This window comes from Hemicordylus capensis, chromosome 5 (genome assembly GCF_027244095.1).
Source record: "Hemicordylus capensis ecotype Gifberg chromosome 5, rHemCap1.1.pri, whole genome shotgun sequence".
Lineage (NCBI taxonomy): Eukaryota > Metazoa > Chordata > Lepidosauria > Squamata > Cordylidae > Hemicordylus > Hemicordylus capensis.
Window position 1 is genome coordinate 36,292,779 of NC_069661.1, and position 26,700 is coordinate 36,319,478.

The following is a 26,700-nucleotide window of genomic DNA, read 5'->3' on the forward strand; positions in this document are numbered from 1 at the left end:
CAGCTTCTTGAGAGATGGGAGGAGAGGCAGGGAAGACCTGTTGCATGAGTGGATTCCACTTGCACTTTTATGGATTCAACCCAATATGTTTTCACATCCTATTATTCCAAAACCGCCCAGAGAGGTAAGTTTTGGGTGGTATAAAAATATAACAAACAAACAAACGAGCCTCATAATGTTGACCATATGTGAGTTATTGAGCTACATGGGATGCTGGTGTACTGACCAGCTGAAGGATGAATAGCCAGCATGGTGTAGTGGTAAGAGTGCTGGACTAGGACCAGGGAGACCTGAGTTCAAATCCCCATTCAGCCATGAAACTAGCTGGGTGACTCTGGGCCAGTCACTTCTCTCTCAGCCTAATCTACTTCACAGGGTTGTTGTGAGGAGAAATTTAAGTATGTAGTACACCGCCCTGGGCTCCTTGGAGGAAAAGCGGGATATAATAATAATAATAATAATTAATAGGCTGTGGCAGAAGAAGACCAAAATAATCCCAGTGGTAATTGGCGCCCTGGGTGCAGTTCCAAAAGACCTTGAAGAGCACCTCAACACCATAGGGGCCACAGAAATCAACATCAGCCAATTACAAAAAGCAGCTTTACTGGGAACAGCCTATATTCTGCGACAATATCTATAACAACTGACAATAAAATTCAGGCATCCCAGGTCCTTGGGAAGGACTCGATGTCTGGATAAAACAAACCAGTCAATAACACCTGTCTGACTGTGTAAACAAGAAATAATACACTGCAGGAATAATAGACTGGACCCAGGCAGAGCTAAAGATGCTAGATCGTAAGACCAGGAAAATAATGACCATCAATCATGCTCTGCACCCCCACAGTGATATAGATAGTCTATACCTCCATCGCAGCTCAGGTGGAAGAGGAATGCTGCAAGTCCATCAAACAGTAGAGGAGGAGAAAAGAGGCCTTGAAGAATATATCAAGGACAGTGATGCACTCAAAATGGTCAATAACGAGAAACTATTCAACACCAATAAAACAAAGCAGGCCTACAAGAAAGAACAAGTCAAGAACTGAGCAGAAAAATGGAAAAATAAGCCACTGCATGGTCAATATTTGCACAATATAAGTGGAAAATCAGACATCACCAAAACCTGGCAATGGCTGAAGATGGCAACTTGAAGAAAGAAACAGAGGGTTTAATACTGACTGCACAAGAACAGGCACTAAGAACAAATGCAATAAGAGCAAAAGTAGAAAAGTCAACAACAAACAGCAAGTGCCGCCTTTGTAAAGAAGCAGATGAAACCGTGGACCACCTAATCAGCTGTTGTAAAAAGATCGCACAAATTGACTACAAACAAAGGCATGACAAGGCAGCAGGGATGATATACTGGAACATCTGCAAAAAATACAAGCTACCTGTAGCCAAAAATTGGTGGGACCATAAAATTGAAAAAGTTGAAGAAAATGAAGATGTAAAAATACTATAGGACTTCCGACTACAAACAGACAAACATCTGCCACACAATACACCAGATATAACTGTAGTCAAGAAGAAAGAAAAACAAGTTAAAATAATTGACATAGCAATACCAGGGGATAGCAGAATAGAAGCAAAAGAAATGGAAAAAAATCACCAAATACAAAGATCTACCAATTGAAATTGAAAGGCTGTGGCAGAAAAAGACCAAAATAATCCCAGTGGTAATTGGCGCCCTGGGTGCAGTTCCAAAAGACCTTGAAGAGCACCTCAGCACCATAGGGGCCACAGAAATCACCATCAGCCAATTACAAAAATCAGCTTTACTGGGAACAGCCTATATTCTGAGACGATATCTATAACAACAGCAACAACATTGACAATAAAATTCTGGCATCCCAGGTCCTTGGGAAGGACTCGATGTCTGGATAAAACAAACCAGTCAATAACACCTGTCTGACTGTGTAAATAAATAAATAAATAAATAAAAATAGCCTGAGCTAGATGTCATATGCAAGTTCCATAGCAAGTTTTCCTGCCATCCACAAGACTGAATCATCTTTAGAGCCAACTCCAGCCCTCTGCTTTTGTCACTGGGAACAAACAGTAGAAAGTTGTTGACTTTATGTCTTTGCACAGGTTCATGGAGACTTTGACCAGTGCTGGAAATGGAATGTTGGCCTAAACAGTCATTTGGTCAGAGCGCTGGGCGTCTTCTGTTTTTACTAGTATCTCTTCATTACCAGACTTTCTAGAATATCAGTTGACTGATGGCTACCTCCTGTGCCTCTACAAGCAGTGGCGCTCTTACATCTGGACTTCGGGGCCAAAGTCCAGGACCTCCACACCCCCTGGGGGCCCTCAAATCCTCTTTAGTCTGTCCTGGATGATGTGGTCGCCAATGACCCACACTGTGCTGGGCGGCCGAGTGTGATTGTGACCTGTGCTGGGTGCTTTAGAAACAGAGGAGGGAGTGGGATATAAATATGGGGATATGTTAAAGGCCTTTGGGGGTGGGCTCCAAAAGCCTTTAGGTGATGATGCTTAACTTGCGTGGGGGGCCTCCAAAGGCCTATAGGTCCAGGCTCCAAAATTACCTAGGTGCACCTCTGTCCACAAGTGCCTTTTTTATATGCCTGGGAGCCAAAGCAACCTACTTTGGTCTTTGTAACTTATTTTCAGCCGTGTACTCTGGGGATCAAGTTTTGAGGCTCATGCTAGAAATAGCATAACGGCACAATATAAATATAAAAATAATCTCCATTTATTTTTTTAAAAACCTATGTAAGACAATAATACACAAAACACAGAGCAACAGAAGTAAAAACTAACCTCATTTAAAAGCTTGGGTGAAGAGCCACATCTTTATTTGTTTTCTAAAAACTGTGGTGGAAGCTGAGGAGCAGATGTCAGCTGGGAGAGCATTCCAAAGCCTGGGGGCAATGACTGAGAAGGCCCAGCCCAGCCTCTTACACCGTTGGCACACAGTGTAGAGTTCCCTCTGATGATCTTGTCAAGTGGGCAGAAACCCTTGGGAGCAGGTGGTCGTTCAGATATCCAGAGCCCAAACCATTTAGGGCTTTAAAGGTCAAAATCAACACCTTGATTTGGACCTGGAAACAAATTGAAATCAACCAACCAACCAACCAAATTGGTTTCTAGTGCAGCATTTTCAGAATAGATGTAATATGCTCCGAGCAAGCAGTTTCAAAGAGAGATCTGGCAGCTGCATTCTGCAGCAACTGAAGTTTCCCAACATTCTGCAAGGGCAGCCCCACGTAGAGCGCATTGCAGTAATCCAGCCATAATGTGGCTAAGGCATGGGTAACAGTGGCTAGATCTGCCTTCTCGAGAAAGGGACGCAGCGTCGAGAAAAGGAACTGCATCAAGAAAGGGACGTAGTTTTGTGAACTTTAGTTTTAGCTATGTTGAACTCCACTTCTCTTCTCATTGCAAGAGAAAATTGAGGAAGTAAGAGGACTTCCTCACGTCTTCTTTCTGTGCCTCTCTCCATGATTGAAGCGTGATTTGACTATGCTAGGAATTGCTTATCTATGGTGTTTGCTTCCACTGTGTGGAAGTGGGATGGACACTGAAGAATCCCAGTTAATTATGTGGCAGCTCAGTATCCTTGAGCCAGAGAGAATGAAGTTGGTTTCATGTATGTATGTATGTATGACATATGTATGTATGTAAAATATTTATATACCGCTCAAAACTTGTATCTCTAGGGGATTTACAATTTTAAAAGTGTTAATAGATGTTGAAAAGCAAGGATGGAGCCCTGAGGGACACCATACAATAGCTCTCGTTTCAGAGAATGACAATCTCCGAGCGACACTATCTGGAATCTACTGGAGAGATAGGAACAGAACCACTGCAAAAGTGTGCCACCTATTCCCAAATCCCCCAGGTGATCCATAAGGATACCATGGTCAATAGTATTGAAAGATGCAGAAAGGTCCAAAAGAACCGACAGAAGTCTCACTCCCTCTGTCTATTCCTTGGCAGAGGTCACTCATCAGGCCAACTAAGGCTGTCTCCACCCCATAGCCTGCTTTAAAGCCAGTTTGAAATGGAGCCAGATAACCAGTATCTTTCAAGACTGCCTGGAGTTGATCAGCCACCATCCTCTCAATTACATTCGCCACCCAAGGGAGGTTGGAGACCAGCCTATAATTATCCATCACTGAGGGCTCTAGGGCAGGCTTCTTAAGCAAAGGTCTCACAATTGCTTCCTTCAAACATGAAAGCATCCTGCACTCCCTCAGCAAGGCATTTATGATATTAACTAGGCCATCTCTAACAGCCTCCCTGCTAGATGTTATAAGCCATGTTGGGCATGGGTCCAAAGGACAAGTGGCAGGCCAAACACTTCCAAGGAGCTTGTCCATATCCTCAGGAGTCACAAATTGAAACTGATCGATTCTAATTGAGCCAGAGGAGTTACTGGACATCTCTATAATTGACCCTGCCATAACTGTGGAGTCCAAGTCGGGGCAAATGCAAGAGATTTTATCTGCAAACAAGTTGTTAAAAGCCTCACAGTGGGAGGATCCTATAGGATCCATCCTAATAGATCCTGCACCCCTGAAGAGATGGGTTGTGGTCACAAAACCCACCTTAACCAGTTGGTGATACATCCATGATAATGGAGTCTCCAGCCATGGAATACCACCCTGATCTGAGCAAAAGACCCAATCAAGAGTGTTACCAGCAGTGTGTGTTGGCCCTGTGACCAACTGGGATGCCTCAGACAAGCCAGCCCCAAAGTGAACATTGAAGTCAACCTGGGTGACTCCAACACCAACTCTGTGACCAGCTCCATCAGCTCAGTTAGGGACTCCATTGGACAACTGGGTGCTTGGTACACCAATAGAATCCCCAATCAGTGCCGAGTCCCCAGGTCTAGATACACATACTCAATACGGTCTTCACTTAATACAGATTCTGTTAAGGGAGATGTTATTCCAATGGATCACAGCCACCCCACCCCTCCTGCCCCCTTCCCATAAGCTGCTCCACCACAGAGTACCCAGAAGGGAGGTACTGAGCCCATACCAGGCCACATGCCTCCCCTAACCTGGTCTCAGTTATACAAGCCAAGTTGGCTCCCTCATCCACGATCAAATCCCTCATCCTGGTCTTGTTTTGAACTGACCTGGCATTACAAAGGAGCAAGGTCAGGTTCTGAGGGTGAATGGAATGACACACCAAGGCCTAAGAGCTGACAGGACATCCAGAAGTGGAAACAGCTATTAAACTATAACGGCCTGCTGACCTGTCAATGCCAAATCTTCTATTCCCCACCACTACTGCAATAGCCACTCCAGGACCCCCAGAAGCGCCCCCCATTCCCACATCTTCACCAGAGCCCCGACACATAGCTGTAAATAGCCAGACAATAAAAGGAGGCCTGGCACTATGAGGAAGAAGTCCACGATAGTAAATTGGCCTCAGGTAGAGAAAGAAGGTTCTAGCTGCCTGAGGTAACACTCTCATTGGCCAAGGTACCCCTTTGGAATGGAATAAAAATGAGACAGTGTTACAGCCCAGAGAGGAGAGTGTGAGAGTTCTGTTAGACTGTTTGCTGGAGCTTTTTTACTCAGGGCTTTTAGTTCGCATCTCCACTGGAATGGAGGGGGTGCATTCACATATTGGCAAGATTTACCCAGAAGTCCCTGCAAGCTATCGGGGAGCACTTCACACATGATTCGGGTTTTTCATTGTGCGTTAGAGTGTAACCCTTTATATCCAGGGGAAGGGGAAATTCACTTTTTGTGTCATATTTGGGGGGCAACTTCAAACTCGCAGTAAAGCCTGCTGTCTGAAAATGCTCCTGCTGAGTGTTGTGTGAACCAGATGGCTAGAACACTAGCAATATAAGATTGGACTGAAACTGCTAGGGAAGTTAGCAGTGAGGGAGCTGGTCTTACTGAAGCCTGCTAGGCCTTGTGACAGAAGGCTAGCAAGTTTGTTCATATTTTGTAATTTTTGTACAAAATATACAACCTAATATTTCATTTACTGTTCCTGTACTGTTTTTTGCATTCTTGAAACCCCCCCCCCCCAAGTAAACCTGTTCTTATTTCTGATATATTTTCTGGTGTCTGTCACTTATTTTAACCCCACCTCACATCTACCTGTCCTTTTTACTACACTACTAGGTTTTGGTTTTTCCCCCCCAATGACAGAGAGTTTAGTGGCTGTAAGCCTAGGCAGTCATACAGGTTTAACAGTCTTTTTGGTGGCAGCAGATAGTTAGGGCTGCAGGCAAGCCCTCACACCATCTATCTGGCAGTACAGATGTGAATGTGTATTATCCCCATCTACGGCCTTGAGCTACTAGTCAAAGACAGCACATCTCTCTGGCTCCAATCCTATGTGTATTTGCTTAGGAGCAAAGTCCCATTGAACTCAGTGCAGTTTATTTCAGAACAAGGATTCAGCTGGGTTATGTGAGTCTTAAATGCCACATTAATTTCTAACTAGCTGACCTGAGTGCATCTGCCGCCGCCCTGCGGGGGCCAAGTGCAGCCACCACCGCCAGCCGCCGCCTCGCCTCCGCGGCCCGGCCCGGCCAGTCCCGCCGCCTCGCTTCCGCGGTCGGGCCTGCCTGGCTCCCCGGCCATGGCCGCCGCCTCCGCTTTCTCTTGGGTGCGCCTTACCCAATCAGGTGCCCCCGCAGCCCAGCCAATCAGCTGGGCTGCCGGGACGCACGTTCGAAAGGCACACCCAAGAGAATTAAATATATAGATGAAACAAAAGCACAAACTCACCAAACAACCACCATTCTCCTCCTGATTTGTCACTCCCCCACCCCCACGTTGTTAAAACTGTGCATTTATTTACACTTAGTAACATCAAACCTCACTTGCCATTTTGTTGTCTGTTCACTGGTTGTGTAGTGGTGCAGCGATAGGCAAGGATGCTGTCCCGGTACTTTTTTCTCTCCAGGATCTCAGCAGGGATGCAAAGCCCTTTGCCAGCACAAGGTTAAAAGAAGAAGAAGAAGCATGTAACAGGTGATATTAAAAGCAATTAAAAGCAGATAAAAGTGATTGAGTCTATGCCTATTAGCATAAAGACTGTAAGCTTACTATGAAATTACTACAAGATTAAAAACTATGAATGTAAAAAGCTATAAAGGAGTTATAACATTGCTAAAACAATAGCATGTGACTATGGAGTCACAGAAGAGCTAAAATCTATGTGATGCTGATGAAAGTTACATGCTATAAGCTATACATTGCAGCAGTACTAAAATCTGTAAAAGATAAACTGAGACTTTAAAAGCAGTAGGGCTGAATGACTGAAGAAGTTAGTTCTTTTTCGCTTTTAAAATTTTTATTGGTTTTTACAATATCTTAACAATCTCATTACATCCAATTAAACAAATGTTGACTTACCGCTCGCCAATCTGTGCAAATCACTAATTATACAATTCAACTATTGCTATAGTAATTCAAAACATATATCCTATACCTTACAAATTTGATTTTACTCTACTCAACCTGCTATTATTACTAAATTTCAAACCCTGCTGAAAAATCAATTTTAGAAAAATAGTTCTTTAAGTACAGTAAGAATGGTTTCCAATCTTCTTTAAAACATTCCAGGTTTTCATCCCTTATCAGTACTGTAAATTCTGCCATCTCAGCATATTCCAAAGTTTTTATCAGTCAATCTTCTTTTGAGGGCATTTCATTATTCTTCCATTTCTGCTTTAAGGTATAACATGCGGTAAACTTTAAATCCATTTTCCATAATTTTTCCCAAGCTGCCATATCTATATTGTGACCCAGATCTTGAGCCCATTTTATCATAGTCGTTTTAACCACTTCATCTCTTGTCTCCTCCAGAAGCAGCAGTTTATACATCTTAGAAACTAATTTTTCATCATTTTCACACAGCTCCTTCTCAAATCTCGACATTTGATCCTCAAATCCAACTTTAAGATCCTTCTTATAAATTTCATTTAACTGATGGTAGTGAAACCAGTTACTAACCAGATTTTGTACTTCTGTTAGTTTTTTTTAACTTACAGCCCTTTTCTTGGAAACCTAACAAATCCCTATAGGTACCCCAATAAGGTTGCATATTTATCTCTTTACGTGCTAAAGCTTCAATTGGAGATAGCCATAATGGAGTTTTAAATTCCAACCATTTTTTATGAAGAAGTTAGTTCTTGATGGTGGTCAGAGCCTGGCGACTTCTGCATGCTGCCATGCAGAACTTGGCAACATTGTATGTTATAAATGGATTACATTTTAATAGGGAGATGTCACATTGGCCTGAGCATCATGGCAACCTTTCAAGTAGTGGGAGAATAAGGGTATTACGTCTGTCTCTATATAACAGGCAGTGGAAAAGGACATGCTTTATGGTTGGAACTTGTCCTGAGTTGCAGGGGCACAGACGTCCTGGGAAAGGGATCTTCCTGTATCTTCCATCAAGGACAGCCAAGGGAAGTGTTGCTAGCACTGCTATTCTGCAGGCTCCCAGCAGCCTCTCTGCTTTTGTCTAAGACCACAGGCTTGTGGTTCTCACTCTTAACATGCTCAGGCATCTTACAGGATCATGGGCTCCTCGTTTGTTGGCATATTGGGGACAAGTCATTTAGCAGGCAGTGGGACAGTTGCTCCCAGTTTCACCAGCTGCAAAGTGAATTTAAAGGGGATTAGCCTCGCGCCTTTCCCTATGCTTGGGAATGTCTAAGTAGACTCCAGAGTTAACTTCTGGGTTAGTCTCCTCAAAGTCTTTCTATAATAAGACTGACCCCTTTACTTCCCCTCCTCTGCAGTTGCCTCAAGCAAGCTAAAGCAGGAAAGTCAGATAAGGCTCTGCGAAGCAAGTCCCTTCCCATCACAAAAGGTTGAGTGTGCCGTAGGAACTAAGGGAGATGTGCTCATTAAAAATACTGATTGGTTTACCAGGCCCTTCTGACTAGAGATACTGTGCTTGCATGTTCAGAGCCAGCGTGGTATAATGGTTAGAGTGCCGGACTAGGACTGGGGAGAACCGAGTTCAAATCCCCATTCAGCCATGAGACTAGCTGGGTGACTCCGGGCCAGTCACTTCTCTCTCAGCCCAACCTACTTCACAGGGTTGTTGTGAGGAGAAACCTAAGTATGTAGTACACTGCTCTGGGCTCCTTGGAGGAAGAGCAGGATATAAAATGTAAAAATAATAATAATAAAAATAATAATGTACATACAGGTTGTTCTTGACCCATTCAAATAATTGTGGTTTACTCAAGCATAGCAAACACAGACAATGACTCCTTTTGAGATTCACCAGAGTTGCCCTTCCCAGGAAAGAAGAGCAGCTGGAATGTTGTCTCACATTTTGAACTATAATTGCCCCTGGTTTCTTGAAACAGTGTGCTTCATTTGGTCTTCACACCTTGGAGTCACTCGCAGTTTGGATGCTAGACTTGGCACCCACCATAACACTTGGCTGTGTCTTGCTCTGCGTACTGTCCAAGCTTCCAGCCTCCAGGTTGGCCTTCCTCACTGGCCCAATCTATCCAGCTCACCTTGCTGCTACTAGAAGCTGGCTGCATGAAAACAGACACATTTGGGATTTACCCCTGATACCTAACCAAACTGCTTTCAGTTCTTCATCACCTGGTTCCATCTCTGAGGAAAGAGGTCCTTTGGTTGTGCCAGAGACACAAAGGTCCAATCGCCACTAAAGGAAGGATGAAGTTGCATGATAATCACTGCACCCCACTAGACTCTCCCTATACTTGCTCTCTTAATCCAAAAACTGTTTCTCTAAAGCCTCCTTTCTCTAGACAGCCTGGAAGTCATTCTTATTCAGACACAAAGCTAAAATACTTCTTTGCAGTTATCTAGTTAATCCTTGTAACATATTTTTAGTAGTAATATTGCTTTAATCCAGTACTGATAAGAGATCAAAATTTGGAAGGTTTTAAAGAAGATTGGAAACCATTCTTACTGTACCTAAAGAACTATTTTCCTAATATTGATTTTTCAACAGGGTTTGAAATTTTGTAATATTAGCAGGTTGAGTAGACTAAAATCGAGTTTGGTAAGGTATAGGATATATGTTTTGAATTATTATAGCAAGGGTTAATTGTATAGTTAGTGATTCACGCTGATTGGTGAGCTGGAAGTTAATTTTTGTTTAATTTTTGATGTAATGAGATTTTCAAGATATTGTTAAAATCAATAAAAATTTAAAGGAAAAAAGAAAAGAAAAAAGAAGTAATATTGCTTTAATCAACTTTCTTATTCTGCTATACCCCTACAATAACACCTTGTTCATTTTTTAACATCAGCCTCTCTCTCAGTTCATTTTCCTGTAACCAAAACTTTGCACAAAAATTATTCTGATGTGGGACTGCTCCACCCCAGCTTGCTAATTCCCCACACACAAAGCCTAACTGTATTTGGGGGTTTGTTTACCAATCACCCCAGTTCTATTAACAGTTAATAGCAGTTCTGTTAACAGAATGGTGTCACAGTGAGCCAAGGTAAAGGCCCTTCTGTGGTTACGTACTTCTAGTTGTTTAAGGTATCCAGCAGCGGTTGTTAAGTAACTTTGACTTTCAGAGATAAGAGAGTTCAGGGACCTATCTAGGTCAGATTGGCATCCTGCATCCATTATGTGCTGTTTTATAAGTGTTCTGGCCCACTCATAACTCAGGGAAAGTAGGTGGGCAGAGGAGAATTCAAGTAAGAATAGTTTCTCAGATAGTTTCCATGTGGATTGGAAGCTGTCCATCAATGCTGAGGGGGCTAGGCCCATTGGGAAGAGGGATAATCTCAGCCAATAATTGAGTACGGACAGCCAGTCTGACCTCACTTCCACCAGGCCTTCTTCCCAGGGGTGTATCTAGGGTAGGGCAGGCAGGGCAGGCAGGGCAGGCAGGGCACGTGCCCTGGGCGCCACTTGAAGGGAGGCGCAATTTCTTAAAATTAATTTTTTAAAAAAATGGCCACCAAAAACAAAATGGCCACTGCACATGCTCAAATGGCCTCTGGGAGGCCCTAGGCCATGCCAGGCCTTGCAGAGGCCATTTGAGCATACACAGTGGCCATTTTGTTTTCAGCAGCCATTTTTTAAAAAGTATTTTTAAAAATGGCCACTGCACATGTTCAGATGGTCTCTGCGAGGCCAGCGATGGGAGGGGTAACCTTTGAAGGACCCCCCCCCACGGCCTAAAGGAAGCATCCCGAAGGGGCTACAAGTTTAAAAAAAAATCAATTTAATATAATATGTCACTGTACACATATTCAGTTTGGCACTATGTACAGAGAATCAGGGCTTGTGGATACTGAGCTGAAGCTTATGAGCTAGGATTATATTCATTTGCTCTTACTTTGCTTCTTGTGATAAGTGAGTTAAATGTGGTGTCTTAATAATATGGCTATTAATGGTGAGTTTGTCTTTGAATCAGTGTGAAATCCTTAATATTAAGGCCCACTGGGAGTTTCTTGCTCTCTTTCTCTCATTTTAACTGTCTTTCTGAAACACTAGAATATATTCCAAGCAGTGACACAGTTTACTCTGCATATCCTTTAATTATTTTCAGAGTATCTGGGAAAAGCCAAATTCTCCATTTATTTTTAAAACTGATGTAATAGTGATGCTACAATGCATAGTAGAGAATTAGACAGGCACTTCTGTTTAGTTTTCCAAGTACACCGCCACGTAGTGTTTGGGTATTTCATGAGCATACTGAAATTTGTAGTTTTCCAGCATTTTTTGGTCTGGCTATGTCCACTGCTAAATAGTTTTTGAAATTTTAAAAGATTAATGAACTTGACTTATATTTTTCAGCTGATATTATAGCAAAGTTAACTGAAAGATGGGTGTCAGATGTTTGGCCAGGGGGCATAATTTCAGTGCTTGCCCTAGGCGCTATTTTCCCTAGATACGCCTCTGCTTCTTCCAACTGTAGACTGACGTTAGAGGCACAATGGGAGACTTGCATTACTGCTCTTAGAAATTTGTATTGGACGAGCTCCAAAGGGGCCAAGTTGGAAAAGGGGCCAAGTTGGGCATTGTATAGAAGAATTTTATTTATGATCAATGATCCAATACAAAAAAGCCAAAACCCCAAACAGCCCCCATTAGCATTATATAATACACTAAATACAATAAATCAAATTAAATATGATAATAATACCTCATGTGTACAAGATCAGATTACATCTCATCAGCGGTCCTTTGTTGTCCAATTTTCATGGCTGCCAAGCAAATGTTAGCTACCATTCGGGTAGTATCTACACAATCATCAGAGAGGAGAAACTGTGTATAGTAAGACCCATCCCTACCTGTCCTATTGAATAACAAGCATGTAATCAAGCTGGCATGTGAGTCTTTATAGGAGGAACAGTACAAAAGGACATGCTGTATTGTCTGAAGCATTCCTTCACCACAAGGACAGATCCTATTGGCTTGAGGCTGATCATACCTGCCAAAAATACAGCCAAAGGGCTGTACAAATCAAATCTGGCTCAAATCTGGCTCTGAAGAATGCTTTACATAACTTGGGGAGGGTAAGTAATGATAGATATTTTACTGGAGAAGGGCGCTGTATAGAAGTTGTGCCACTGACTTAGCTTCAAATAGCTTAAGGGCAGTGGGTATGTATTTGCCCCCTTTTGATCGGGATAATTTTAGAAAGGCAACAGCACTTCTCTGGGCGTTTTGGGCAACATATCCGCCATGGGCCTTCCTAGTCCCAGAAGTGTGGAAAACCACCCCCTGGTATTTGAAGCATGAGACCTGGTCAATATCATTCCTGTTGATATGCCAGGAGTGTGTCCTAGGTCTCTTAGCAAAGACCATGATTTTGGTTTTATGGCCATTGATTTCCAGGAGGTCTTCCTTGCAGTATTGGGCGATGGCCCTCAATGCTTTTTTAAATTCTATGGGGCTCATTGAGAGGATTGCCACATTGTCAGCATAAAACAGGGTGGAGATAAGTTTCTCTACCAGCTTCGGTGGGTGGAAGTCTGGGTTGTTTAGATGGCCCATGGAAATAATAAGCTGTACTTGCTATTCCAGCTGTTGGTTACTTAATTGAACAGACTACAATTGATTTTATTGCCATTCTTACAGTCTTCTGCTACGAGGAGTATCATCTATGCTTTGTAGTAGATAATCCAGGTTGCTCTACTGGGTGAATAACCACATGAGGTTCAAGCTCTGTAGGGTTAGGAAACTATCCTTGACTTCTTATGATAGAACACTCCAAATTATGTATCTATCTAAGTAGGATGTGCAGCCACTGGAGTGGGGTGTGCGACTATGGGGTTAGGGTGTTGCTGTCTGGGTGGGCATGTCTATGGGGGATGTCATGGAGTGTGCCTGTGTAACCCCTGCTCTTTAAGGGTTAGAACATTAGATGATATAGGCTTGTCCAGTAGTGGGCTGCAAACTGAGTAGGGACTACCATAAATGGTAGGGGGAAAGGTGCAATCCTCAGAGGCTTCAGAGGTCTGAAGAAGAAAGTCCCTGCCTAGAGAGCTTCTGTGAGACCAGCTGGTTTGTTTGAGAAGCCTATCTTTATATATAAAAGCCTTAGGAGGTATGTAGCAAATCCCGTGGTACATGGCACATCTCACAAGAGTTCTGGCAAGAGAGAGAGAGAGAAGGAAGGCACAGAGGAGGAGGCTGAGGAGTGGATGGAAGGGTAGCTTCTGCCAAGCAGGAGCAGGAGGGCAGAAGAAAGAGCAGTGGCATTGCTCACTCCCTCCCTCAACTCACCCAGCCACAGCTCACTCCTTCAACTCCAACCACTGGCCTCTGACGCTTAGCCAGGACTCCTCATGAGGAGGACGGCCGAGCCGGGGCTTCCCATTCGGCCTGCACGGATGGACCTTGGTACTCTCTCCTGCCCTGGCTTGGCCATCCTCCTCATGAGGAGACTCAGCAGGGTGTCAGAGGCCAGAGGTTGGAGCTGAAGGAGTGAGCAGCAGTTGGATGAGCTGAGTGAATGAGTACTGCATACAATTCTGGCCACCACATCTAAAAAAGGACATTGTTGAACTGGGAAAGGTGCAGAAGAGGGCAACCAAGATGATCAGGGGCCTAGAGCACCTTCCTTATGAGGCAAGGCTACAACACCTGGGGCTATTTAGTTTAGAAAAAAGACAACTGTAGGGAGACTTGATAGAGGTCTGTAAAATCATGCATGGTGTAGAGAAAGTGGATAGAGATAAATTTTTCTCCCTGTCACATAACACTAGAACCAGGGGTCATCCCATGAAATTGATTGCCAGGAAATTTAGGACCAACAAAGAGAAGTACTTTTTCACACAACACATAATCAACGTCGAATTCTCTGCCACAAGATGTGGTGTCAGCCAACAACCTGGATGGCTTTAAGAGGGGTTTGGATAACTTCATGGAGGAGAGGTCTATCAACAGCTACTAGTTGGAGGAGGGCTGTTTTGCCTGGCCTTCTAGGGTTTTTAATTTCTTGTAAACGTTTTTAATTTGCTGTAACCTGGTTTTCCAGGGTTTTTAAACTGTTTTGAATGTTTTAACTGTTAATTGTTTTATGGTGTTTTATAATCTCTGTTTTTAATTGTTAATTGATTTTAATTGTTTTGTTTTAATGTAAACCACCCTGAGCCATTTTTGGAAGGGTGGTATATAAATCGAATGAATGAATAAATAAATAATAAAGCCCTAGCGCGCAGATGTTCTGCACAGGACCAGGTAGTACTTGTTAATTTCAGATTACAAGAAGGGACACAACATCAGACTGTGTCCCAACACCAGCCAAGAAAGATCAAGACACAGAACTGTGAGATTCCAGATTTTGGTTGGACCTTAGTGGGGAAAGAGCGAACTCTAAAGCAAAAAACCCAACAACTAAGAAAAACCCTCACTTTGGGACACATGAGATCGAGCAAGTCTATATAAATCCCACCCCCTGCAAATTCTGTTGTTTGATTGTGTTAAGAAAGATAAACTTTTAAGAACAAAATTATTATTTAAAAGTTGTTATAATAGTGATCATTTATATAGAAAGTTAGAGTAAAGGAAATCCCATGAGACAGGATTACACCGCCATTGTAAAAGAACCCATTCATAGTGTATAGAAATGTTCAATTTGCAACCACATCACTGCTGTTTACCAAGTTAGCTTAACTTCTGTGCCAGGTAAATGGATGGAAAGCATACTTAAGGACAACATTGTTAAACATATAGAAGAACAGGCCTTGCTAAAGAACCAGGATGGCTTCTGCAAGAGCAAGTCTTGCCTCACTAATCTTTTGAAGTTCTTGTCAGCAGGCATGTGGATAAATGTGATCTGGTTGACCTAGTATACTTGAACTTTCAAAAGGCTTTTAACAACATTTCCCACCAAAGGCTCTTGAGTAAACTTAGCCAAGAGTATAAGAATAAAAAATTTTCTCAATAGCGTCATTGTCTGCGGAGCCAAGTGGACAAAATTGTGAATTAATCTATTTAGGGTAGTGAAATCCAAAACAAATTGTGAGGAGCTCCAAAAGGGTCTCTCCAAACTTGGTGAGTAGGCAACAGCATGGCAAATGTGGTTCAGTGCAAGCAAGTGTAGAGTTGAAGCATATTGGGGCAACCCCCCCCCCATTTCACATATACACTGTGGGGGTCTGAGCTGTCAGTGAGTGACCAGGAGAGAGATCTTGGGGTTGTGATGGACAGCTCATTGAAAGTGTAGACTTAGTATGTGGCAGCTGTTAAGAAGGCAAATTCCATGCTATGGATCATTAGGAAAGGGACTGAAATCAAAAATGCTAATAGTATAATTTCCTCATACAAATCTACGGTGTGGCCACATTTGGAGTACTGTGAGCAGTTCTGATCGCCATTTCTTAAGGAGGACATTGTAGAACTGGAAAAGGTGCATTACCAGGATCAGGATCGGTAATACTAAACTCCTATCCCTTTATTTATCCCTCCTATCCCTGCCAATGCAGTTGTTTTAAGGTAGACATTATATGGTCTCAGCCACCTTATGGTGCAGCAGGGAAGTGACTTGCCTAGGGAGCAAGAGTTTGTTATTTCGAATCCCCTGGTATGTTTCCCAGACACCTATATCAGCAGCAGTGATAGAGGAAAGTGCTGAAAGGCATAATCTCATATTGCACAGGAGGAGGCAATGGTGGTGTGTGAGCACCAGGGGCGTAACTACTATTAGGCAAGAGGAGGCAGTGGTCTTGGGGCCCCACTGCCTCAAGAGGCCCCCCAGAGGCACATCACATGACTCCCCACCCACCCATGTTGCACCCCCTAAGAATTATGTTGAGTTTTCTGGAGATCAGCAGGAGCAGAGAGTAAAAAAACTAGATTCAATGTGAACTAGATATTCACCGTATTCATAATGGGGATGTGAGTGTGAGTGCACTACATATTGTGAAGTGTGTTTGTGTGTGTGTATCAGCAAGGGGTCCATTTTAAAATCTTGTCTCTGGGCCCCCTCCAACCTTGCTATGCCCCTGGTGAGCACCCTTCCCAAACTTGGCCTGGCATTGCAGGCTCAGAAGGCAAAGATCAGGCCAGTGTCTGACTCTGCCATATTGAAGGAGCAGAGCAGTCAGAAATTGAAGAGTGAATTTCATTATGCTGAGCACACAGATACTGAATGAAATTGTTTCTTTTATTGATTAATATTATTTATTTCTTTATTGAATTTATATACCACCCAATATTGAAATCTCTAGGCAGTGTACAGAATTAAAACATAACATAAAATAGAAAACATTTAAAAGTCATAAAAAGATAAAAATCATAATAGTCCATAATAGGGGACCTAGTGAGCTGGTGCCAAAGTGAGATTTGAATTGTGGAACTTGCCAGTTCTCAGCCCCCCATGCTTCTCAGACTGTGGGCTTGGCCACCTGAAAGGATCTTGGACGCCTGAAGGCGTGGGTGTGCAATTCCACAGAATGATAGGATTTTTGGGATGGGGCTCTAGCTCAGTGGTAGAGCATCTGCTTTGCAGGCAAAAGTTCCCAGGTTCACTCTCTGATATCTGCAGGTAGGGCTGGGAGAGAGACTCCTGCCTAAATGCTGGGAAGCCGCTGCCAGTCAGTGTGCACAGTATTGACCTAGATGGACCAATGGTTAGTCTGGGTGTAAAGCAGCTTCTTATGTTGCTATGACATCGCTGCAACCTTCATCTCTCCACTAGCCAAGTATTCTTTCCAGCTGATCTTTTCGCTTTTGTCCCTTTCCCGACTTTTGTCTCCTCCCCCGCCCCTCCCCTTTGCTGCAAGTCACTAACTTCACTTGCGGCAGCCAGAAGCCTTGGTCAGCGGGAGAGGAAGAGCAGAAGGGGAAATAAAGCAGGATAAAGGGAAGTCCTTCTCACGAGTGACGTCACACCGCGGGGGGCGCCCCCGTGCTCCGAACTGCTCAGGTCCGCGACGTCCTCCTGGCTGCTCCACCCCTCCCCTCGGGCAACCAACCAGAGGAAGACAGGGAAGTGTCGCTAGCGGCGGTGAGAGTCAGCCGCGCAGCAGGAGCAAGCAGCAGCCGCCTCAAGGAAGATGTAGCGAGAGCGAGTGCGAGTGCCTCTTGCAAACTGGGTTCGCGGCGCAGGCCAGGCAGGAATGGCTGCAGTGGGCAGTATGGAGCAGCAGCCGCTTCCTCCTCCTCCGGCCTCTTCCTGGCCGCCTGCTCTGGTGCAGGATCCCGTTAGCTCGGTGTTGCTGGCGACCGCCGGGCTACTGCTGGCGCTGTGCTGGCTCTCGTGGCGCCGGACGCTGCAGGGGCTGCCGCCGGGCCCCAAGCCCTGGCCCCTGCTGGGCAACCTCGCCTTTGCCCTGAGGCCCCACCCGCTGGCGCGCAAGCGGCTGTTTAATGTCGACGTCAATGGTTTGATGCCCGGGGATAGCCGCAGTAGAGGCGCCTCCGAGCGCGTCCCGCCGCACCTGCTGCTCACGGCGCTGCGCCAGACCTACGGCCGCATCTTCTGCTTCTTCGTGGGCAGCCTCCCGGTCGTCGTGCTCAGCGATTTCGAGTCGGTGCGCAACGCCCTGGTCAACCAGGCCGAGGTCTTCAGCGACCGGCCCAGCGTGCCCATCGTGTCCATCCTCAGCGAGAAGAAGGGTAAGGCGCGCGTCAGGGAGAGGGAGAGGGAGGGGACCCGATGCCTGGCTGAAAACACCCGCCCGCCTGCGGGGAGCGAAGGAAGCGGGTGCCCAGGGAACAAGCTGGCAGGATCATGTCTGGGATCATGGAGCCTGACTTCCCTCCTGGGCGCTGACTGCTCAGCAGGCTCTGCTGCTGCGTTGGCTTTGAAGGGTGGGTGCAGAGGCAGGGATCTGCGTGGTATCCTGTGCAACTGGAGACGAGAACAGCTTGTCTGGGGATCTCTTCCGCTTTAAAAACCTACTTCGGTGCTTTTGTGTCGTCTTTTGCTTTTTGGGATGTTTGGGATCATCCTCATCATCAAATGTTTTCTAAGAGGGGTTTTATCCCCACCCCCACCCTAACCCTGTTCTGCTTGCTGACTGATGACCAAGCCAGTGATCTGGTTGACATAGTATACCTGGACTTCCAAAAAGCTTTTGACAAAGTTCCTCACCAAAGACTCTTGAGAAAACTAAGCAGCCATACAATAAGGGGACAGGTTCATTTGTGGATTGGTAACTGGTGGAAGGACAGGAAACAGAAGATAGGAATCAGGGGACAGTTTTCACAGTGGAGGGAAGTAAGAAGTGGGGTCTGCCAAGGATCTGTACTTGGACTAGTGCTATTTAATTTGTTCATAAATGATCGAGGTCTTGGGATAACCAGCGAAATGGCCAGATTTGCTGATGAGACTAAACTGTTTAGGGTAGTGAAATCCAAAACGGATTGTGAGGAGCTCCAAAAAGATGTCTCCAAACTGGGTTAGTGAGCAACAAAATGGCTGATGGGGTTCAGTGTAAGCAAGTGTAAAAGGTAAAGTGTGCAATCAAATCGAGTTGACTCCTGGCGACCACAGAGCCCTTTGGTTGTCTTTGGTAGAATACAGGAGGGGTTTACCATTGCCATCTCCCATGCAGTATGAGATGATGCCTTTCAGCATCTTCCTATATCGCTGCTGCCTGATATATGTTTTTCTGAGAAACATAGTCTGGGAAACATACCAGCGGGGATTTGAACCAGCAATCTCTGGCTTGCTAGTCAAGTGTAGAGTGATACATATAGTATGATTTATATTGGAATGAACTAGACTGTGGTATGTCACAGTTCAGAAGATCTTTTACAAGATCTTGTAGCTAGTTCACTTAGCTAGTTCAATTAAAAAGACATTATTATTATTTATAATTATAATTATTAAACTTTATTTGTTAGCCATCCCATAACAAATTGTTCTCTGTGCAGCTCACAACAGAGAATTAAAACATACAATAAAAACATAACACAATACAAGATAGCTTAAAAATTCATTTTAAAATTAGTTAAAAATCAGATCAGATAAAATCTGAAAACCAGAATTTAAAATGCCTGGGTGAATAAAAAGGTCTTTAGCTGGCATCTAAAAGAACAAAGTGACAAAGCTAGGTGAACCTCAATGGGGAGGCTCTTCCATTAGTTGTCTGCAACCACCGAAAAGGCCCTCTCCTTGGTAGTCACCTGCCTCACCTTGTTTGTATAATTGGCATATTGTACAAGATCTTCCAGACTTTGATATACCACCAGGTATGGGCTATTGAAGAACATCTAATTTAAAGGATCATTTCATTTATTCCAATATAAATCATACTACAATGTGTCCTAATACCATTAGATCTACAGGACATTTTAGGTATGGCCATTGCTCTTGCTGGTTTCACTTTTCAGTCCTTGAAAAGCAATTTGTCAATCCAAATAATGGTTATTTGGTTACATTAAAATCCTTTACAAATTGCCTTATGTCTCATGACATATACATTATTATTTGGTGTCAAACCAGCAGATCATTAAAAACACACATAATTGAACATAAAAACAAAATTAGGACTGGTAATTTGGAGGACTCATTGATGGCACATTTTTTTTTTTAGTATGATCACAGTGTGGATGATCTGAAATTCCTTGCCACTGAAAAGATTTTTGTATCAAGTAAGAAAGGAACAGATCCAGCAATTAGGTTACTTCAACTTCAACTAGGTTACTTCAACGTGAAGGTTTTTGGATTTTCCGTTTGAACACTGTAATCCCACATGGACAATGAAAAATTGTTTTTTTCATATTTTTTGTGAATATTTATCCACTTTGCCATATGTTTACAATTATAAATAGACTATTGTAAATGCCTTTTGGGTACAGAATTTATTATTAGGTATCCTTACCCTACAGTTTTTTAGACATAGGAATATTGTTTACTTCCAACATGTAATAGGTTGGCATGTATGAGTTTTGCATTTTAATTGGCAACCTTATTCCTGCATGGACTTTATGGGAAAAAAATATTTATTCCTTCTGTGAAAATTATCCAAGTTTCTGGCATATGTCCCCCATTATAAATAGAGTTGTGAGTACTTTTGGGAACAGCACCTATTATTGGTTAGTATATCTTTAATTGTTTGGATACAGAAATACTTCTCTTTCCCAGCTAGTATATAAGCTGTGTCTGAGGAAAGTGGTGTCTGAGTAGCTTTGTACCTTGCTAGAATGTTACCGTAGTTTGGTCCTTCTAGTGAATTTTCTAGAGGTAACAGAGGTAGGTGTCAGTACATATTATGAGTATCACACAAGTTTTTTGCTTGACTTTTTATAGTGTGACCATTTGAGATCAAGGTGCCTTGTATCAATTTTTTTTAGTTATTTACATTAAGTACTTATTGATTATCTGTGGTGGTGGGGATTTGAATAGTTATTTGCCTGGTTGAAAAGTTATAGTGGGCTGATTGCTTATAGGATATCCTTTTGAAACAGATGTTCTTACATATGTGAGCTTTGTACAAGCTTTCTACTGGACATTTTATAATTATGTTGTTTGTAATAAGGAGTTTTTGGAGGTATTCTCATTCGAAACATGATTATAGCCCAGATAACTGCATTTCATATTTTTTAGATGATTGGACTTGGAGTGTGTTGTCACTCTGTCAAGTGGAGAAATAATATTCAAAGATTAACATCAGAATGGAGGTCACCATTGTGGATTTTTGGACCTGTTTACAATGGACTCTATTGCTCTCTCCATGATGGACTTTAATCATGTTGTATAATTGGTTTCTCTTTTTTTTGGACCTGTTTACAATGGGCTCTATTGCTCTCTCCACAATGGACTTTAATCATGTCATATAATTTCCTATTGTTATCTTTGTTTTACTGTAGGTTAAGAATATTTTAGATTATAAAATTACCCTGGATTAATTTGCTGCATACTCCTCCTTATTGTGTGGTTTGTGCATAGTATGGTGGGAATCTTGTTGTTTCTAGTCTTCATTATTTAGAGATCCCTGTGTGCATTATTTATCTTTGGGCCACTGTGTGGAACAGGATGATGGATTAGATAGGCCTTTGGCCTGATTCAGCAGGGCTGTTCTTATGAAAGTGAGGCTGAGTCAGGGGTGCCAAGGAACTGTGGTGCCCAAGACAAGGTGCCAAATGCTGCCTTGCCCCATGCGCCTTCTTGCAATGTTTGGAAGATCAATGTGAACATCATGGTAGGTCAGTTTGTACCATTCATTCAGGGAAGAGACATTATAGTTCCTGAAATACAGGTTTGTGTTTCAACACAGGCTCAAAAACAACAAGACCTGGAAGGGAGCAACACTGTAATCCCTACCACAATGGTTCAAGATGGGACAAGTGATGTAAGAGAGTGGTTGGTAAAATTAGTAGGGACGCACAACTTCAGCCCTCCTGAAGATATTGGACTATAACTCCAATAATTCTGAATCACCTAGTCTAGGCATCATAGTTAAATTTCTAGGCACCATGTCTCCCTGGCACCTGGGATTTGTCAGGTGAGTTGTGGTCAGAGAAGCAGGCTGGTAGATGGCTTGAGCGTCATTGGCGGGAAACTCAGAATGAATGTGACCGAACACAGACTAGAGCCCATATTAGAGCCTATTCTATGGCAATGATGGCAGTGAAGAAATCCTACTTTTCTGCCTCCATCATGTCTACTCAGTGTCGTTAAGCGGAGTTTTTTCAAGTGGTTCGGGGCCTCCTACGTTAAGGCTCCAAAAAATATCAAATTGAACCCTCATCTTGCGTTATGTTTTGCAGATAAAATAGCCCGTATCCATTATGACTTGGATGCTAAGGTTTTTGCAGCACCAGAACTGGAAGTTGCCAGTGCACCATCTCGTCTTGTTGTATGGGATAGTTTTCAGACTGTGTCTCCTGACGAGGTAGATGGGCTGCTTGGAAGGCTGAGGCCTACCATGTGTGTGCTCAGGCCTTGCACTTCATGGTTGGTTAAGGCTGCTAGCGAGGGCCTGCGCCCATGGGTAGCAGGGGTGGTGAAGGCCCCTCTAAAGCATGAGGTAGTGTCCCCATGGCTGAAGCAGTCAGTCATTAGGCTCCTCATTAAAAAAGCCCTCATTAGACCTAGAGGATTTAAATAACTTTCAACAAGTTTCTAATCTCTCCCTTCTTGGGCAAGGTGTTGGAGATCTCCCTTCTTGGGCAAGGTGTCTCAGTTCCAGGCAGTCCTGGATGAATCTGATTATTTAAATCCAGTCTGGCTTCCAACCTGGATACAGGACGGAAGCTGCCCTGCTCGCCCTTGTGGAAGACCTACACCAGGAGGGTGTGTGACTCCAGTTGATTCTACTGGATCTCTCAGTGGCTTTCAACACCGTTGACCATGATATCCTTCTGGGATGTCTCTCTGGGTTGGGACTTGGAGGGTCATACTCAGAAGGTGGTGCCTGTTGCACCCTTTGGCCTATGGGGTGCCACAGGGATCTATTCTGTACCCTATTACATGACACCTCAAGAAAAGGTCACCTGTGGGTGTGGGCTATGGTGCCATCAGTATGTTGATGACACCCAGCTCTACCTATCTTTTAAATCGGCAGACACCAGAGAGGCAGTGGATGCTTTGAACTGGAGCTTGGAGGCTGTTCTAGACTGGATTAGGGGTGGCAAACAAGCTGAAACAATTCAAATAAGGCAGAATTGCTCTGGATTTGTAAAACTGACATCCGAGTAGTGAGGTAAATCTGGTCTTGGACAGGGTCACACTCCTTCTGAATGACAAAGTCGACAGCTTGGGGGTGTTTCTGGACCCGACACTATCCTTCTACATATGCAGAAGTGCCTTTACCAGCTACGGCCGGTATACCCCCTGCAACCCTACTTGGAGAAGTAGGACCTGGCCTCAGACACTCATTCTTTGGTAACATCCAGATTGGACTATTACAATGTGTTCTAAGTGGGGCTATCCTTGAAGATGGTTTGGAAGCTTCAGCTGGTCCAGAATGCTGCTGCAAGGATGATTGTGGGCGCAAGTGCTTCATGAGTGTCACACTCATCCTGTGGTAGCTTCAGTGGTTACCGGTCCGCTTCCAGGCTAGATTCAAGGTGCTGGTCTTACCGTTTAAAGCTCTACACAGCTTGGGGCTGGGGTACCTGTTGGACCACATTTGCCCTTATGAGCCTGCCAGGGTCCTCCGCTCATCATCTCATGCCCTGCTTGTGGCCCCACCACTAACAGAGATCTACTTGGTGGGGACTAGAGACAGGGCCTTTTGGTTGTGGCCCCTGAAGAGCTTTGCAATGCTCCCTCCTTCAGTGTTTTAAAAAATAGATGAAAAACACATCTTTTAAAAGAGGCATTTAAATGTTTATCTGCTGCTTATATCTGGCAGGCTCTCTTAGTTTTTATAGTTCCCAATTTTTTGCTTTCAAAATAATTTTTAATTTGAAGATTTTTTTAATTTAAAAAAAGTAATTTAAATTGTAGCTTTAGCCTGATCCTTAACTTAATTTGGTTAATTTTATTAGTCTTACTTTACATTGTATCTATTTTGTTAATGTTGTGAGCTGCCCCAAGTGGTAGTGTACTGGAGGGGCAGGGTATAAATATTGTAAATAAGTCCTGGGCTACAGTGTTCTTGAAATCAGGGAGACTTTGGAAGTGATTGCAAAACCATGAAGTATGGCAGTCCTATTGACTTTTTGTTTTGTATCTCAGTCAAGAGGTTATTGGTGATGCTCATATAAGTGGAGTCCTATGGATGGAATTATCAGCCCATGAGCAGTGAACAAAGTGCACCCACCTGGTCCCTGTGGTGAGCTTGGGCTGTATCCAGAGGCGTAACTAGGGAAAATAGCGCCTAGGGCAAGCACTGAAATTGCGCCCCTGTCCAAACAGGAATGATGGGACTTGTAGTCAACAATATCTGGAAATCCCTGTTAAAAGGAACACTGTACCATCTAGACATGGTTGTTGATCAAAACCTGAAAACATGAGCCATCTCTGTAAAAGACTTAGAACAACAGTCAGGAGTTATGCAAGGATTCCAAGTGTCATTTTCTCTGTCTCATCTCATTCTTTTTAAAAAAACATGACTTTGTCCTAGAGGATCACCTGCCAAAATAGCCACTAGCAAAATAGGGGAAGAAGAAGGTGGTGGTGGTGGTGGTGGTGGTGGGGTCTATAAACCAGTGAATGATTCCTGCCAGCCTTTGTCTTATGATGACTGTTGGCTCATGATGGGGTATATGTGCATTCACCACACCAGTGCTTGCTTTGACACCAAGAGGGAGGAGGATGCATTAGTTTGCCACACTAGACAGAGGCATTTGCAACAGGAGCAGACAGCCAAGTCCTGCCAGGGCCAAAACCAGCCCCTGCCAGACTAAGAAATCATTGTAATTTGCCCCTTCCTGTCACAAGCAGTGTGCTGTTCTTTTATTATTGACTCTAACTCTCTGATATCCCAGTCATGGATGGAAAATTCAGGGTCAATTTACAAGAGACACATTTTCTATATGGAAGTTTCTTCTGTGCAGGTGTTGTGCAGAAACCCATGTGTAGTGACCGCCAGGGGCATAGCAAGGTTGGAATGGGCCAAGATGAGATTTTAAAATGGGCCCCTAGCCCCTCAAAATCCAGGGCCTCCACACATCCCAGGCCCCCAAGGATTTAAGTCTGATATTTCAAAATAAGTATGCTGCCTGGAAATACATTTCACTGAATACACACATGCACACTTCACAGTATATAGTGATATACATTGAGCACTATATATTTGTGCTACTTTTAATGCCTAGAACACACTAGAAACACTAATTATTAAAATGGCCCCCTCGCTGCAGATTAGCAAAGGAGACTTTCAACCACGCAGGGTGAGCCTATGTTTGTTTTCTCAGAATTCTGAACAAATTCAGTAAAGTTTGATTCCAGGAGGTTTTTCAGAGGAGGCTTTTAAAGCCCTTTAACACATATCTCCTCTGGAATGGAGGTGCTGCATTCACATGTTGGCCAGATTTACCCTGAAGTCCCTGCAAGTTATTGGAGAGCAGGTCACACACAAGAAAAATAAAATAAAATAAAAGCACAACACATGCTTCACAGTTCTCACTCAGACCTTCTGGGTTGCAAAACAACTTGGAACATAAGTGCATTTATGAATGAATGAATAAATATAATATTGTTCCAGAAGTTTTTGTAATTTTCTGCCATGAAACAAGCCACTTATAGGCCTTTTAAGACAGTTTTTGTTTTTAAAGCCAGCACATTTTTCAGTCTGTTTTAAATTAAATATTCAGAGATTTCTCAGTCTCACCCCACCCCTCAATATCAAAGCCCTATGGCAAGCGGATCCTTATATTTGGGGGGGGGGGTAACCTCAAAAAGGAATTCACAGCCTACCTGGCAAAGGCTGTACTGGATGGTCTGGGCAGAGAGTCTGTTGCAGGGAACTCTGCCAGCCTCCTTCCTGGCTTGCTGCCTCCCTTGGGGCCTGCCAAGTTCAGGCTTCAGGGAGGCCTACTCGGAGGCCTCTCTGGAAGCCCCACCCACCCGCTGATCAGCTGAGAGGCAGGGAGAGAAGAGCTCTGCAGTTTGCAGGCTGCTCCGATCCTAGGCCTTGCCGATCCTAGGCCGGAGCTGGAGGCAAGTGTCTGAGGGGCCCTGGGGCTGGGCAGGTGGGCAATGGGGTGGGGGTGGCAGGAACTGGCGTGGCGCCCCCACCTCAGTGGTGCCTAGGGCACATACCCTGCCTGCCCCCCTCAGTTCCGCCTATGGCTGTATCTTATGGCTTATTTTGGAGAGCAGAGTCCTCTGCCTTAATTTACCAAGAGGAAGCATTCTAGAAATAGGTACTCGGTTCTCTCTGTGTGTGCAGAGATGGAATCTTCAAAGATTTCAAGTACATGGGTCCACAGATTTATTCTCTGCAGTAGTAAGTGCTCGCTGTAGTGAGTATCCTTTCGAACTAGTCACTATGAGCCTCTTGCCAACATGATGAGTGAATCCTCAACTTTCTGTGAGCACAAACTTGACTTGGTTTGGTGACCACAATCTTGAATGGCTACCAAAGCCATATATGGCCCTATTAAAACAGTTTGAGGAGAGCTATAATTTTAGTTTTATTTTGCTGAGTTTTAATTCCCTATTGGTTGATCAGAAAGAATTAAGAAAAAGCAAAATACCTTCCAGTGGAGCTAGGATAAACTCCTTCAACTTATTATTATTATTATTATTACATTTATATCCCACTCTTCCTCCAAGGAGCCCAGAGCGGTGTTCTACATACTTGAGTTTCTCTTTGTAGGTCGGGACTGGCTTTTCTAATTGGATTAGATGCAGGAGTTCTCAAACTTGGATTCCCCAGA

At 43.7% G+C, this 26,700-nt stretch overlaps 1 protein-coding gene and 1 long non-coding RNA gene across 3 annotated transcripts in view; one reads left to right on the forward strand and one right to left on the reverse strand.

Annotated features, from left to right (window-relative positions):
* Nucleotides 1-6,830: 6,830 nt before the first annotated feature.
* Nucleotides 6,831-25,834, reverse strand: LOC128327862 (uncharacterized). Its single transcript, XR_008308843.1, has 3 exons — nucleotides 25,736-25,834; nucleotides 12,113-12,209; nucleotides 6,831-6,932 (listed from the first exon to the last, which is right to left on the reverse strand). It is a non-coding gene; the product is annotated as an uncharacterized LOC128327862 (long non-coding RNA).
* Nucleotides 17,237-26,700, forward strand: part of LOC128327861 (cytochrome P450 2U1-like) — a 28,173-nt gene continuing 18,709 nt past the window's right edge. For both annotated transcript variants that reach the window (XM_053257143.1, XM_053257144.1), the window contains exon 1: nucleotides 17,237-18,036. In XM_053257143.1, coding sequence (XP_053113118.1) covers nucleotides 17,538-18,036 — 499 coding nt within the window. In that variant the 5' untranslated portion in view covers nucleotides 17,237-17,537. The remainder of the gene's footprint in view (nucleotides 18,037-26,700) is intronic.